The sequence below is a fragment of the Pygocentrus nattereri genome, chromosome 25 (genome assembly GCF_015220715.1).
Source record: "Pygocentrus nattereri isolate fPygNat1 chromosome 25, fPygNat1.pri, whole genome shotgun sequence".
Classification (NCBI taxonomy): Eukaryota; Metazoa; Chordata; class Actinopteri; order Characiformes; family Serrasalmidae; genus Pygocentrus; species Pygocentrus nattereri.
The window spans coordinates 14,167,526-14,182,395 of NC_051235.1; the positions used below are offsets into that span (position 1 = coordinate 14,167,526).

General features: G+C 39.1%; 1 protein-coding gene across 1 annotated transcript in view; it reads right to left on the reverse strand.

The window, feature by feature from the left end:
* fto (FTO alpha-ketoglutarate dependent dioxygenase) overlaps positions 1 to 14,633 on the reverse strand; it is a 227,631-nt gene extending 212,998 nt beyond the window's left edge. The window contains exon 1 of the mRNA XM_017693109.2: positions 14,556 to 14,633. Within this exon, the coding sequence (XP_017548598.1) occupies positions 14,556 to 14,633 (78 nt within the window). The remainder of the gene's footprint in view (positions 1 to 14,555) is intronic.
* Positions 14,634 to 14,870: the final 237 nt, after the last annotated feature.

Below are 14,870 nucleotides of genomic sequence, written 5' to 3' on the forward strand. Positions count from 1 at the left end.
GCTGTGCAGATTGTAAATAAAAATAGGATGCAAGGACATGCAAATCACGTAAACCATATTTTTAATGAAAATACTACAAATACAACATGTTACACATTGAAACTGAGAAATTGTACTAGTTTTTTTTTTAAATATATACCCATTTCGAATTTGATGCCAACAACATGTTCCAAAAAAGTTGGCACAGGGGCTTGTTTACCACTGTGTTGCATCACCTCCTCTTTTAACAAAAGACCAATTGCTGTAGTTTTGAAAGCCTTCCTGCTCTTGTTCAATGCAGGAATTCAGCTGCTCAACAGTTCAGGGTCTCATTTGCAGTATTATTCATTTCATAAAGCGCAAAATGTATGTGGTTGACAGGTCTGGACGGCAGACGAGCCAGTTTAAAGCCCGGACTCTTTTAATACGGAGCAATGCTGTTGTAATACATGCAAAATGAGGTTTGCCATTGTCTTGCCGAAATAAGCAGGGCTTTCTCCGAAAAGATGTCATCTGAATGCCAAAAGATGTATATATTGGTCGGCATTAATTATGCAATCATAGATGTGCACATCACCCATGCCTTGTGCACTAATGCCCCCCGCCCATAGCATCATGAATACTGGCTTCTGAATTGTTCACAGATAACAAACTGACTGGTCTTTAGGCCAGAGGTTGAAATACCCATAATAACTTATTGGACAACTGAACACTTTTCCACTTCACCTCAGTCCATTTTGAATGAGCTCAGGCCCAGGGAAGGTGGTAGTATTCCTGGATCCTGTTTATATATGATTTCTTCTTTTCATTTTAGAGTTTTAACTCGGATGCAGTGATGAACTGTTTTCACAGGCAGTCGTTTTCTGAAGCATTTCTGAGTCCATGCAGTGATTTCCACTACAGTGTCATGTCTGTTTTTAATGTAGTGCCACCTAAGGTCACAAAGATCACATCAGCCAGTACTGGTTTTCAGCCTTATCCCTTGCATACAGAATTTCTCCAGATTCTCTGAATCTTTTAATAATATTATATACTGTAGATGATGAAATTCCCAAGTTCTTTGCTATTGTATGCTAAGAAATGTTATTCCTGAATTGTTGCACTGCTTGGTCATGCAGTCTTTCACAGAGTGGTGAACTCCTCCTCATGTTTACTTCTGAAAGACTCAGCCTTAGGTGCGTTTAGATGCTCTGTTTGTACTCAATCACATTACTGACCTGTTGCCAATCAATCACCAGGTGTTACACAACTTTACCAGCCTTTTGTTGCCCCCATCCCATTTTTTTCAGGAATGTGTTGTTGGCATCAAATTCAAAATGGGCATGTATTTTTTAAAAAACAATATATATTTTTCAGTTTCAACATTTGATATGTTGTCTTTATACTATTTTTAATGAAATATAGGGTTTAATGATTTGTATATCACTGCATTTTGTTTTTAATTTACATTTTGTACAGCGTTCCAACTTTTTTGGAAATGGGGTTGTAGAAGTACATCATATTGTTGATTAACCTGTATTGCAACACTAACCTTTGCCATATTAATTTTGCAAAAGGCAATTATATCCTTTTTAGGCTCTAACCAATCCCTAAATGTGCTTGCTGTGAACATCTTGACCAAACCTCAGATAATCCATCTCATTGATTTTGCTGGCACACTGATGAATCAAGACAGTCACATGGTCCAAAATCACTCTGGGTTCACTGATGTTGTTCGGTTTAGGACAGGGTACTAGACACTACCAAAAATATTTGTGGATACTTGTCCATCACAACTATATGAAATCAGGGACACTGATATATAGTTGGCCCAACCTTTGCAGCTATAACACCTTCAACTCTTCTAGTAAGGCTTTCCACATTTTGGAGTGTGTCTGTGGGAATTTGTGCTCATTCAGTTTCAAGAACATTTGTGAATTCAGACACCAATGTTGGACAAAAATGCTTGGCTCACAATTGGCATTCCAATTCATCCCAAAGGTGTTCAGTCAGGTGGAGGTCAGGGCTTTGCGCAGATAACTGGAGTTCCTCCGCACTAAACTCATCAAATCATGTCTATTGGAGCTCACTTTGTGAGCAAGGGCACAGTCATGCTGGAATAGGAAAGGGCCGTCCACAAACTGCTACCACAAAATTGGAAGCATGCTTTTGGTCATAAACTACTTCAATCAATATTACAGAAACAGAACAATAGAAGGAGAGTGTTTTTAGCAATAACTGTTTTACAACAGTGTGCTTTCATAAAGCAGTTCTACAAAATAACACAATAAAGCCCCAAATATTGCATCAAATATGCTATAATCTTGCCTGTCTTTTCTGCCAAAATTAGTAGACATTTGCTAAACAGACAGAGCCACAAAACTCCCACAATATCAGGTTCAGCACAGCTTTTTCAATAGCCTGAATCTCATTTTGTTGCAGCTAGTCTGTAAAGCTTTTCAAAGCCCATTCTATTTGCTGAATAGAATTCTCCTAGTTTTGAATTCCAATTTGTTTAATTGTTCCACTTTCTCACCTACCAACTGAAAAGCTTCCTTGGGCCAATGGCAGGTATGAAAATTGTTGTAGGTCTGCGATCAAGCTTTTTTTCAGAATCAGACCAAACGTGCTGCAGATCAAATATTATCTTAGTGATCTGATGTATCCATTTACTGTTTTTGTATGTGCTACAATAAAAACAATAACATTAGCTGCAGGGTAAGGCTCAACATATGGTGCTGAACATATTGCGATTGTGCTATCGTACTTAAAACTACTGTATAAAATCACTCCGTTCGATACATAACTCTGTTCATTCCATGCAGATCTAATAAGAATGCTATTACATTCTGTAACTATCCATGCTAATATCTATCCTAAAGTTGCTATATCTAAAGAGTTATGTCCAGTCTTCTTCTCGCACCAAACATCGACTTCATTTGAGATCTGCATGATCTAATGACATGTGGCACCTGGCAACCCTTAGTTCATCTCGGTGTGTCCTTATTTACAGCAAAAGGTAATTATCGAAGACAGCAGCTCCCTCATTACTTAAGCTCAAACGCTGTCCAACACAGCCGTAAAGAGGCAGGAGACCAGATAATGCTTAACTTCTTAATTAAACAAATTCTACTGCTTTTACTTAATCACGAGCCCTGTTACCCTTCCTGACCCCCTGTTTTCCCTCTCAAAATCACACCTGCCAACTGAGGATCATTATGAGACCTACCCTGCTGAGAACCTCCCCATCATGCTCCCTCTCCGGCACTAAATCAGGAACGTGGGTGGGGTGGGCTAACAGGGGGGAACTGAGGGACATGGTGAGCTGAGGCTAGCGGCTAGTGGCGACCAGTGGCAGGATTGACATGTCGTTGTGGCAAGTAATGTCCGCGTGGATTAGCGGTATGATGGCCTGATCAATACTTGCTGCTCGAGCTATTAGGAATGCAGCAGGAAGTGGCCCCCCGCGGTCATAAAGCAGGGTGTCAGCCTGCTACTTCATTTGCTGCCTCCATTAGTGTAATGGTATCATTATCAGCTGGGGCAGTATTTTTCTAACTCCCCCCACCTTGTTTCCTCTTTCTCTCTCTCTTTTTATGGACACCAGACTGATGAAGTCAGGGGCTACTGAGCACTTACCCCCCTCGCTCTTTCTTCCTTCCCCTCTCTCTTTTTTCATTCCCTGGTTTTCATCCCTCGAATGTAAATCCAGCCCCACCGCGGTCTGTGTGTAGTTGGTCTTATGTATTCCTGAGTGCACTTTATGTCAACACCCCACACTATTTCTCCATTATGGAGTCATTAATAAAGGCTGGCCACGTGTCGGGTATCGGAGAGAGAGAACGAAGCGAAACAGGGAAGAAAGCTGCTGATTAGGCCGAAAGTGACACCACCTCCCGCTAAAACATCGGCTCCGACATGACAGCGCCTGGACGTTAGGGCCCATAAATCGTTAGCTTTACACTTATTTACAGGGAACCATTTTGCGAAGGTGGGGAGGGGGGATCGATTAACCAAGACGGGCTGTGTGGTCACATAATCAGCCTGTAGCCATAGCTAGTTGTTAATTTAACAGAATTGCCAAGGGGAACACAAACCATTTTAATGAGTGTTTAGGAATTAAATACCCTAAACAGCTTGCTCCGGCAAACACACGAGCACAGAAAGCCAATGAGCCAAAACCACTTCGAATGATAGGCAAGGCGGAGGAAAAAGCTCTGGAACATCTGGCAACCCTCTGCTGTCATTACTTACAGTCCATTCGGGGGGAAAATTCCTTTATCTCTTTCCTGATTCCATTTTTTTCCCCATTAATGCTCTTTTTAGTGTGTCAAAAGCGTATTTCATCACTGGACAAGGGTTATCCTGTCAACAACACATCAGGCAGACATCAGACAAAGTGTCAAAAGAGGCACAGGATCCTTTGACGGGGTTACAAGTGTGAAGTTATAAAGCATGTTTAACAGATGGAGGAGGAAAGCAGAGCAGGCCTCAGTTTTCATTGAAAAACACAGGTCTACTTGATCAAATCCATACATACAACAGCACGTCATATAAATCGAACAGTATTTATGGTCAAATACTCTAATTGCGCTCTCACAGTTGGTTTCATTTAGTGAATAAGTTAAAACTAGCGACTTTTCCTTTAGTGTCCTTAGATCAAAAAATAATGCTGACAGTATTTCTATGGGTAGAGAGGGCGTGTAAGGGCATTTCTTAACGGATGAAGTCACTCTTTAACAGTCTATTAGCCAACAACATGCCTTTTTTTTATTGTACAGGATGATAATCAGAAAGAGCTTTTTCGTCATGCATATGCACCACATATGGTTAGGAAAGCCCTAGCAGGGCTGAAAAGAGGACAAGGCATTTTTAAAAGGAAAAAAAAAGTTTTAAAAGACAAATCACTCGCAGCCTCTTTTGTGACATGAGAAAGGACACATCAGTCCACATCCAATGACTTAGCATAACTGCAAACATGTCGTGTATTCAAGACTACAGCTTTTGTCCCCACTTATTACTGAATATGATAAAGTAGACCAGTTTTTCACTATGACGAGCCACAGGCATAAACAATTCCACTAATCTGTGGTTTTCCAGTCATTTTGCCATGGTAGCCTCTGCATAATCCTTATGCTCACCCGGGAATTAGGGCTGCACAGTCACAGGTGCAAATATGGCATCGCAAAATCACTACATTATTTACTCTGAGCATTCTGACCAATCATAGAAATTCCTGATGAGCGCCTCTGCAAGCTTTATGACAAGTGAAGGCATCAAAGTGATCCAATAAACAAAGATAATCTTTGATCAAATAATGCAGGCTGAACTTTAAGCATTCACCAAAGTGTTTTAAATATAACTCAAGGTAATAATGGGCGCTATGGCCAAAAATTTATATAACGGTGTAATTAATTAAGGTTTCGCATAGCTTTGGTATATATCTCAGTATGTATGCCTTTTTAATTAAAACCATTTTAGATAAGAGAAAGCTATTCTGCAGATTAACAGAAGCTAGAATACATTTTTACTTCTAAAGTAAGAATACTTTTTTTTTTTACAACCAAAGTTTTATTGTGCAAAACTGAACAATATGTGAATACTGGTTTCTGGCAAAAGCAGTGCTAAACGTTGAGTCACGTCTTCATTCCTACAAGTTTTTCTAGCAGCATTTTTCCCCTAATTTATTCACTCCACCTTACATGCAGCAGTTACATTCTGGCATCTGTACAGACACATCAATACAGCTGCTGCACCACTTAAGCTGGAATGGGAATTTGAACAAGAAGCCAGCTTCAGCTTTGTCAAATTCATTTGTATCACACATGCATCCCATACACTGTGAAAAAATATTAGTCATTCACGCTATCACTACCAACTGGTATACAGCTTGTTGTGCAGACAAGGCCCAGAGATCACAAAGCCATCTAATGCATTTGACCAAGTCGGGCGGCTCCTTAAAAGACTCCTCAAAAACAAAGCTGACTGCTTCACATGCAATGGACTAGGCAGTAGGAAGTTCTGCTGCATTTTCATTTTTATTTGAAATGTAACTGAAACAGCCCAGGCTTAGCTACCCAGCTAAAGGGACTAACAAAGTTTGTACTTGTTTGTTTTTTGTATATTGCATTATGTGTATAATGTGCATGTGGCATACCAATATACAGGTTAAGATAAACTCATATTTAAGGCAGGATTTTGCATACTGCTGCAAAGAACAAGAGAGACAGAGGGAGAGAGGGAGAGAGAGGGAGATACAGCCATTCAGTGTGGTTTGACTGAAACATGCCATTCTGTGAAATTTACCAAGTCAGAATAATTTACAGTGGTTGTAAAAGGAAGTGTCTACTTAATGCCTCTGAAAGCTACCTTACAGAAAGTTTTGAAATTGTTACAAATATGTTGCCTGAACCCTCAGACAATCATCCAATTCTTATCCTTCACATAAAGTTTTGAGATATTTCCTAAAACATATATTTAAAATTCATTCATGACAGATTAGTACACTGCTCAAAACAATAAAGGGAACACTTAAACAACAGAATATGACTCCAAGTAAATCAAACTTCTGTGAAATCAAACTGTCCACTTAGGAAGCAACACTGATTAACAATCAATTTCACAGCTGTTGTGCAAATGGAACAGACAACAGGTGGAAATTATTGGTAATTAGCAAGACACACTCAATAAAGGAGTGGTTCTGCAGGTGGGGACCACAGACCACTTCTCAGTACCTTTCTGCTTTCTGGCTGATGTTTTGGTCACTTTTGAATGTTGGTGGTGCTTTCACACTCGTGGTAGCATGAGACAGACTCTACAACCCACACAAGTGGCTCAGGTAGTGCAGCTCATCCAGGATGGCACATCAATGCGAGCTGTGGCAAGAAGGTTTGCTGTGTCTGTCAGCGTAGTGTCCAGAGGCTGGAGGCGCTACCAGGAGAGGGCAACAACCCAGCAGCAGGACCGCTACCTCTGCCTTTGTGCAAGGAGGAACAGGAGGAACACTGCCAGAGCCCTGCAAAATGACCTCCAGCAGGCCACAAATGTGCATGTGTCTGCACAAACGGTTAGAAACCGACTCCATGAGGATGGTATGAGGGCCCGACGTCTGCAGATGGGGGTTGTGCTCACAGCCCAACACCATGCAGGACGCTTGGCATCTGCCAGAGAACACCAGGACTGGCAAATTCGCCACTGGTGCCCTGTGCTCTTCACAGATTAAAGCAGGTTCACACTGAGCACATGTGACAGACGCCGTGGAGAGCGATCTGCTGCCTGCAACATCCTTCAGCATGAGCGGTTTGGCAGTGGGTCAGTAACGGTGTGGGGTGGCATTTCCATGTGCTCGCCAGAGGTAGCCTGACTGCCATTAGGTATCTCAGGAGACCATCCGCCACCTCATCAGGAGCATACCCAGGTGTTGTAGGGAGGTCATACAGGCAAGTGGAGGCCACACACAATACTGAGCCTCATTTTGACTTGTTTTAAGGACATTACATCAAAGTTGGCTCAGCCTGTAGTGTGTTTTTCCACTTTAATTTTGTGTGTGACTCCAAATCCAGGCCTCCATTGGTTAATAAATTTGATTTCCATTGATGATTTTTGTGTGATTTTGTTGTCAGCACATTCAACTTTGTACAGAACAAAGTATTCAATGAGAATATTTCATTCATTCAGATCTAGGACGTGTTATTTGAGTGTTCCCTTTATTTTTTTGAGCAGTGTATATGCAGGGTGCTATAACAACAAATAGTTCTTAAAGACAACTTACTTTTTCTGATTTTACACTACTTTACCAGCAACATTACTTATAAAACTCAGAAGACACATGTACATTCACTGGTCATTTTGGACAGTAAATCAAATATCTGTATTTGCACTGTAGAAATTATGACCTCTGGTTCCCATCATTGCCACTGTAAAGAAATTCAGTTATGCAAATTTATCCACAATGCACTATCCCATATCAAACCACTCTGAATGACTATCCAATGACTGAATGATGCAGAAAGAAAAATTGGTGGAATTCAAAGCCACTTTGTCTGTCTGTCTGTCTGTCTGCCTGCTGATCTGTCTGTCTGAACACCAGCTGCAGTGAGTGCTCTGAGCCAGTGGCTCATCTGGTCTCCATGACTCTTAATAAACAGGAGGAACCACGTCCTACATAGTTTCACTGCTGTCAGACATCGTCCAAACATATGAGCCATTAGGTAACAAGGCAGAGAGACAAAGAGGCAGACAAAAAGAACAAAATGAGAGATAAAAAAGAGATAATTTAGCTGATCAGATCTTCAAAGATTTGAAAAAATTCAAAGATTCAACACAACCCCTTAAAAACCCCTCAGAAACGTAGCAGAAGCACACAAAGTCTCCAAAAAAGCTGTTTGATGCACTCTCTTTAAATGCTATTTGATTTACTTAACTCACAGTTTTATATTTTTAAATGTTCACACAAGCCAAATCAAATGAAGTTTCAATTAGAAAAAGTTAGCCCAACAAGGAGGTTTAGTTATCCTTCAGACTTCTCTCAAATTGCCTTTATTTAGGACTTTATCTGCAGTTGTGTACAAAAGTCAGAGGCCATCCTTCTTTTATTTGAGTTCAAGTCAAAGGCCAAATAGCCATTAAGTACAGGTTATTCATATTTCAGGGACATTTCTGAGGAGATCAGATGCAAGAAAAATAAAGGAAAGTCAAATGAAAATAAGTGTAAAAACTGTTTCCAAAGCCAAAGTTTAAAATTGAGACTCCTAACAACCATGCAAGACGCAGCAGACCAGATAGAGGAGACAGAGGAGAAAATCAAGCTCCTATTTTGCTTCAGATCTAAAAAAGAAATCCACAGATGTTTCTGCACATCCTCCCACTGTGAGAAAACAATTCAACACTATGAGTCTGAAAGGATGTGCAGCTGTCAAGAAGACATTACTGAGAAAAGGAAATAGATGGAAAAGGAGAACATTTGCAAAACCAGAAAAGGAAGCTGTTTGTATTCTCTGAACAATGAACTGACCGCCCTGGAGCTCAATATCAGTGTTTGGGATTAATACAACCAACTTCTGGTTGTTCTGACTGGACATTAAATGAAAGGTGGTCTCTGACTTTTGCACAGTACTGTACATGAAATACAATGAAAATGCCCTACCAGCCTGTAATGCCGTTGTTATGATTCCCACAGATTAAACAGGCTAGGAAATTATGATAGTTTACCATTTCACTCTTTTATTTTACATTCTACACTCCTACACTTTAACTTACATGCTAGCTTACAGTAGTTACAGAATGAAAGACTGAAAAGCTTAAGATTAACGATTTAATAGTTCAAGCATAGCTGCTCTAGCTGACTTGACTTATGAGCTCTGGTTCTATTAATAATGAATAAGAATGCGCCGAATTTTTGAACCACTGAAATTTTTCAGCATGAAATGGTCAAATGTGCCGTTTTTAATCTTTTGCTGGAAAAAACAAACAAAAAAGTGAAGTGGGCCTATTAGGAAGTGTCAAAATCTATTGCCTAACAAATAATTTTGATGGTAATGAAATTTTGTTAATCAACTTTTCTTTTCCTTACTGTATGGGGAGTGCAGACACATTGAAACAGCTTGATTGGTAGCAAATCAACAGCAAAAATGCCATCCATCCAAAATTTTTAACTAAAATTAAACGATTTCATGGTTCCTACATTACATTTTACATTAGACAAGTAATTTGTATCGTCTGCTCATGCCAAATATCAAGAGATTATACAACACCCAAGAATGACTCCAACACAGATTTGATATACCTTATGAAAAATATACAGAAAAACAGCAGAAGAAAGTCACAGTTAGCACATATACATCATTTGTAGCTAGCTTCTGAAATGGTTAAAAAAAATCGCAAATGATTACAAATAATGTAGTTCCTTGTCTTGGATGACCAACCATGGATTTTATAGACACATGCTGTACACACTGCACTAATTTTGTAAACTTTAAGCTGTTTTCATATATTGTCAGCTCAATTTTATCCTATTGGAAATAGTGACTATTAATAAAAGTATTTTTCTTCATTAATGTGTAGTTATCTATGTTTACTGAACTCATTTAAAAGCATAAACAAAGGCAAAATAGAATAATAGATGAATTATTTCAGTTTGCAGCTGACTTTGTCCTGCATTTCTGTTTTGTCACTTGGTGCATCACTAATAATGAACATAGTAACATAGTTACTAATAAACATAGTAACACTGAATATTTTAACACACATTAAAATATTTGGTGTGGTCTTTTGGGGTCAAGTGATCTGTTCATTGCTAAAACCAACACATCTGCCTGCCAACAGTAATAAACAGTAAACTAACTGTAACTATCAATAATTTCACAAATGTAATCCAGATTTCTGAGCCTACAACAGTTTAGATTTGTCATAAGAATCCTAAACGGCCCATAACCACCCCAAAATATCACTCGAATAATGAAACAGAAGGTATGTTATTCTAATGCCTACTATGGCTTTTGCCCATGCAGTAAATGTGGCCTTTCCACAGATTAGCTAAGTGATATAATTTGCTACCTTATCTGCCCATAACAGTGGAAATCAGTGGAAGTTATTTGCATTGCTTCAAATCATATTACGCTGTATCTATCAAACCTGACAATAACATTTAGAGAGCATTTTCTGCTCTGGGGCCTTGCATTTGTTAGCAATGTTATCATTCAATCACGCTCTCTGCTGATAACAAACTAACACCAATGTTAGAAAGAGTGTGGCAGATGAATTACAGCAGAACTCCATGGTTCTCCTCAATTACAATCCATTAAAGACTGAGAATGTCTATTCTGGCATCACCACCAACAGAATGTTAAAAAGATGGTTCTTTAAGGCAATGGTTCTGTTTAGAACCATGGCTTCTACATGGAACCATTTCATGCTTAAACGGTTCTTTGCATGGTGAAAAGGTACTTCAGATTAAAGGAGAATGTGTTGTATGTGGCTGTATATAACACCAATAAGGTTCTTTCTATAGTCACAAGCTTGATATCATTACAATAGCAGAACCCTTTTTGGTGCCATTCAATTGCAGAACCATATGTAACACATATCCATCTCCATCAATCTTAAGAACCACTTCACTATGCACGTTCTTAGAAAAAAAGGTATGAAAGTGTCACTGGGGCAGTACCCCTCTTGTCCCTGGGGTGGAACCCTCAGAAGTACATCTCAGTACCATTAGTCAGGGAACATAACTGACTATAACCCACTGAAATTATATTTTCTAAGTTTTATTGACTCCACACTCCCCGTCTCGGCTGCAGGCTTTTTATTTTATTCTTCTGTTCACAATTGGACCTTAATGAGCAAAACATGTACCTGCACAGTACCTTTATTTCTGACAGTGCAGAGAGCCATTTAAGCATGAAATGGTTCTATATAGAACACATGGTTCTAAGTAGAACAACTGCCTTTACTAAAGAACCCCTGAAGAACCATTCTTTTTAAGTGTGTAGAGTTAGTGCTTCATGTTGTGAGGCAGGGCCTACCACACTGACTTGAGGTTTTACATAAAATAACTACACCAAAAAGTAAATAAATCAAATAAACCAGTAAATAAAGCTAAATAAAGGCAAATAAACACCTAATATTTCAATAAGAAAACAACATACACTTCATATATCCTAATTTGGAGAAATCAAATAGCTAGATTCTGGTGAACACTGGATGAATAATGGATGAATTCTGAGTGATACAGTTCTTGCTATCAAAAAATGTCTCAACTTATGCCAAAGCTTATTTCTGCTTATGCTGCATATTTATGTAGTGTACTGAATTAATTCTGTGGCCAATTCAATTTCAAAGGAAACTCAAAACACCAAAACAAGGAAAGGAATGCTTTTCCAAAATGAAAGTCTTTACTGAATGAGATACAATACAACTATTACAGATCTCAAATAGTTCATTTAAACACTAACAAAACCACAATGACTGAAACCTGACTCGTGACTTTAATACCATTTGTACATGCTAATTTGTTACCTACACATAACTTGCAATCAGTGAAAAGAATGGAAATAAAGGTAAATTCCACTGTTTTTTTCTGCCTAAACAACCTGTTGAAGTCAAAGTCATTCAGTGCGGTCTGATCTGAAATGCTTCATTCTAGAGAAACTTACCAAGTGACAATTGTTCACAGTGGTGGACCAGATGTCTAAAGCGTTTAATGTCTCTAAAAGCCCCCTTACAGAAAGCCCTAACATGGCATGGTTACAAATATGTTGCTTGATGCCTCAACAATGGCAGAGCGGTACATGCAGGGCATTGTAACGTAACATATATAATTTATTTACAGCTTTACCTCTATTTTACCATTATCAGCATTACAAATAAAACAGATGACATGTTTAAGTTAAGTTTTTTACACTAAATAAAATGGCTATATATGCGTGGTAGACATCACAACCCCTTGGGTTCTATAACCACCCCTATAATTAAAGATTCAGTAAGTTTCTCTACAATGCATCATTTCACATCAGACCCCTGAGTCAAGAATGGATCATGCTCTTGGGAGGCCCTGGCACAAGGGTATTTGAAGGCCACTGAACTCCAACAATAATGCCAAAATAAAGTGAGTTTAAAAACTATTTTGAGCTTCTGTTTGTATGTCTTCATCAATTTATTGCATGATTTGAAGATTCTTTTGTAAGAGTTTAAACTTCTTTGAAATTTGCTCGTTTTTCCTCGCAAGCCAAACTGAGTCACTCCGCCAAAACAGAGCTAGTCTTACACAAACAGAACATTCCCTGTGAAAGGCAACACCAAAAACCTGGCCTCAAAACACACCTAAGATTTTTTTCATTTATTTCATTGACTTGAGTCACTTGAATATACAACAGCTCCACATTCATCTAATGTTCACAATCTAAAGTTGGGACAATTTGCAGTAGATTGTCCCAGGTATCTGAGACCCCCTGAGGCCCTTAGTAGTCAGAGGCCTGTAATCTATCTCCTCTCTGAATGACTTCGTTTATAATCTCAATTTCTTTATATAGAAATTTTGAAAATAGGTGGAACGCTCTTTTAAGCAGTTTGAGAAATTGAGATGTTATGTAGGCCCAGGTATCGTTCTTTTGGTACTGTAATACTAGTAACTGAACAAGACTTTTTTTCAACACCACCTTTTAAATTACATAGTGAAAGCGGGCATGAAGTGCTGAAGGTGGGAATCTTGGCTGCAATGTAATCCAGAATCAATGACATTAAGATGTTCTGATGTTAACAACATATCTAAATACTTGGGAATGTACTTTAGAAAGTCAATCACCTAGATCCCAATCATCTAGAAAAGCCTGCCAAGTCAGAACTGTTCACAGTGGTGGTGACAGGAACCAGACATCTGAAGAGTTTAATTCCTCTGAAAACCCCTTCACAGAAAGTTATTACATGAAATATTTAGATATAGGCTGCCCGATGACTTACACATTGTCTTTTGATAATTCTGTTACATTTTGGCTTCAATTGTATTTTAATCTATTCATGGTGGAGGGGTACATGCAGGGCACTGTGTGGCAAACAGTCCCTAATAAAAATGTAGTTTTTTCAGATTTATGACTATTTTACAATCATCAACATTACATATCAGAAGACCTGTGTAGGTTCGGACGTTTTGGATAGACATTGTGACCCCTGGTTCCCATCACCAACACTGTAAAGAAGTCAGAGTCTATACGTGTTTTTCTATGACGAACCACTTCACATCAAACAACTCTGAATGAGCCTATTTACACCTCACGGACAGAATTATTCAGAAAAAAAATCTAATCTGGTGGAATTCCTCTTTAACAGGCCCTTCCAAAAGAGGAAAGGAACACCCCAAACAAAAAGATTGTTCACACTTGATTTCAGGTGCGCCAGACTTGCTCTAAGACAAAAGAGATGGTGGGAGAAAATGTAGTGATGAAGGATCGAAGATGAAGGAACTCCAAAAAAGGCGGGATATTGACGGAATCTGTAGTTTACACCTTCACTTCATGATGCTTTAAAGCTGCCAGTTTTGGCAAAATATATATATATATATATATATATATATATACTCGATAGATGACGTTCAGGCACTGAAACAGAGAATGACTCTTGTTCCAAAATCTAAGACTAAATTTCGCCGGAGAGTGAGGCTGGACCTTTATCGTCTCCTGGACGCGTTCTGTCCGTCTGTCTTTCAGGCGGCTATGTGGGCTTTACCGTTTTATCTGATGATTTCATTCATTGTCACGATTTCGGCTAAAGCAACATTGTGAAGGGTAGCCTGGACTTTTACGTGGCCGAACAGAATTCATCCACAGAAGTAGTTCATGACAGCTGCTAGAAAACAATCACACGTCGCAGTTTACCGCAGGCTATCGTTTCTGCACGCTGCCGTTTGTGCATGAAGAAAAGAATATCATATAAAAGAAAGGAAAACCTATAGAAAACGCCAGCATGGGAAGATGCGTAGGCTTGCAAAGCTCTCCACACAACGACACAGCGCATGCAACACCGGCCCGGACACACAGAAACATTCCTTAGAAACTGTGCAACGGCATGTTGTGCTTGGCGAACTGAGAGAAAACTGCAAGCGATACCTTTCTCCTCTTTTCCCTCTCACTGTCATCCGATCTTTTCATGTTCCTGAAGTACTGTTTACACTGCCTCGATTTCATTATGCGCCGGCGTGGGAGATGTAGTTTATATTCGCTTCCTTAAGCGTCTTAAATTTTTTTTGGAGATTTAAAAACAACATTTATACATGCTATCGTAACAGATATTACATTTCTGTCGATATGATGGTTACTTTTTATGTATGTGCGACTCAGGTTGAAATACTCGCCCATTTTACTGTTTAATGCACTACATTTCCCAGATGCCTTGCGCCAGGAAAAGCCACGCTTGTAATTTGA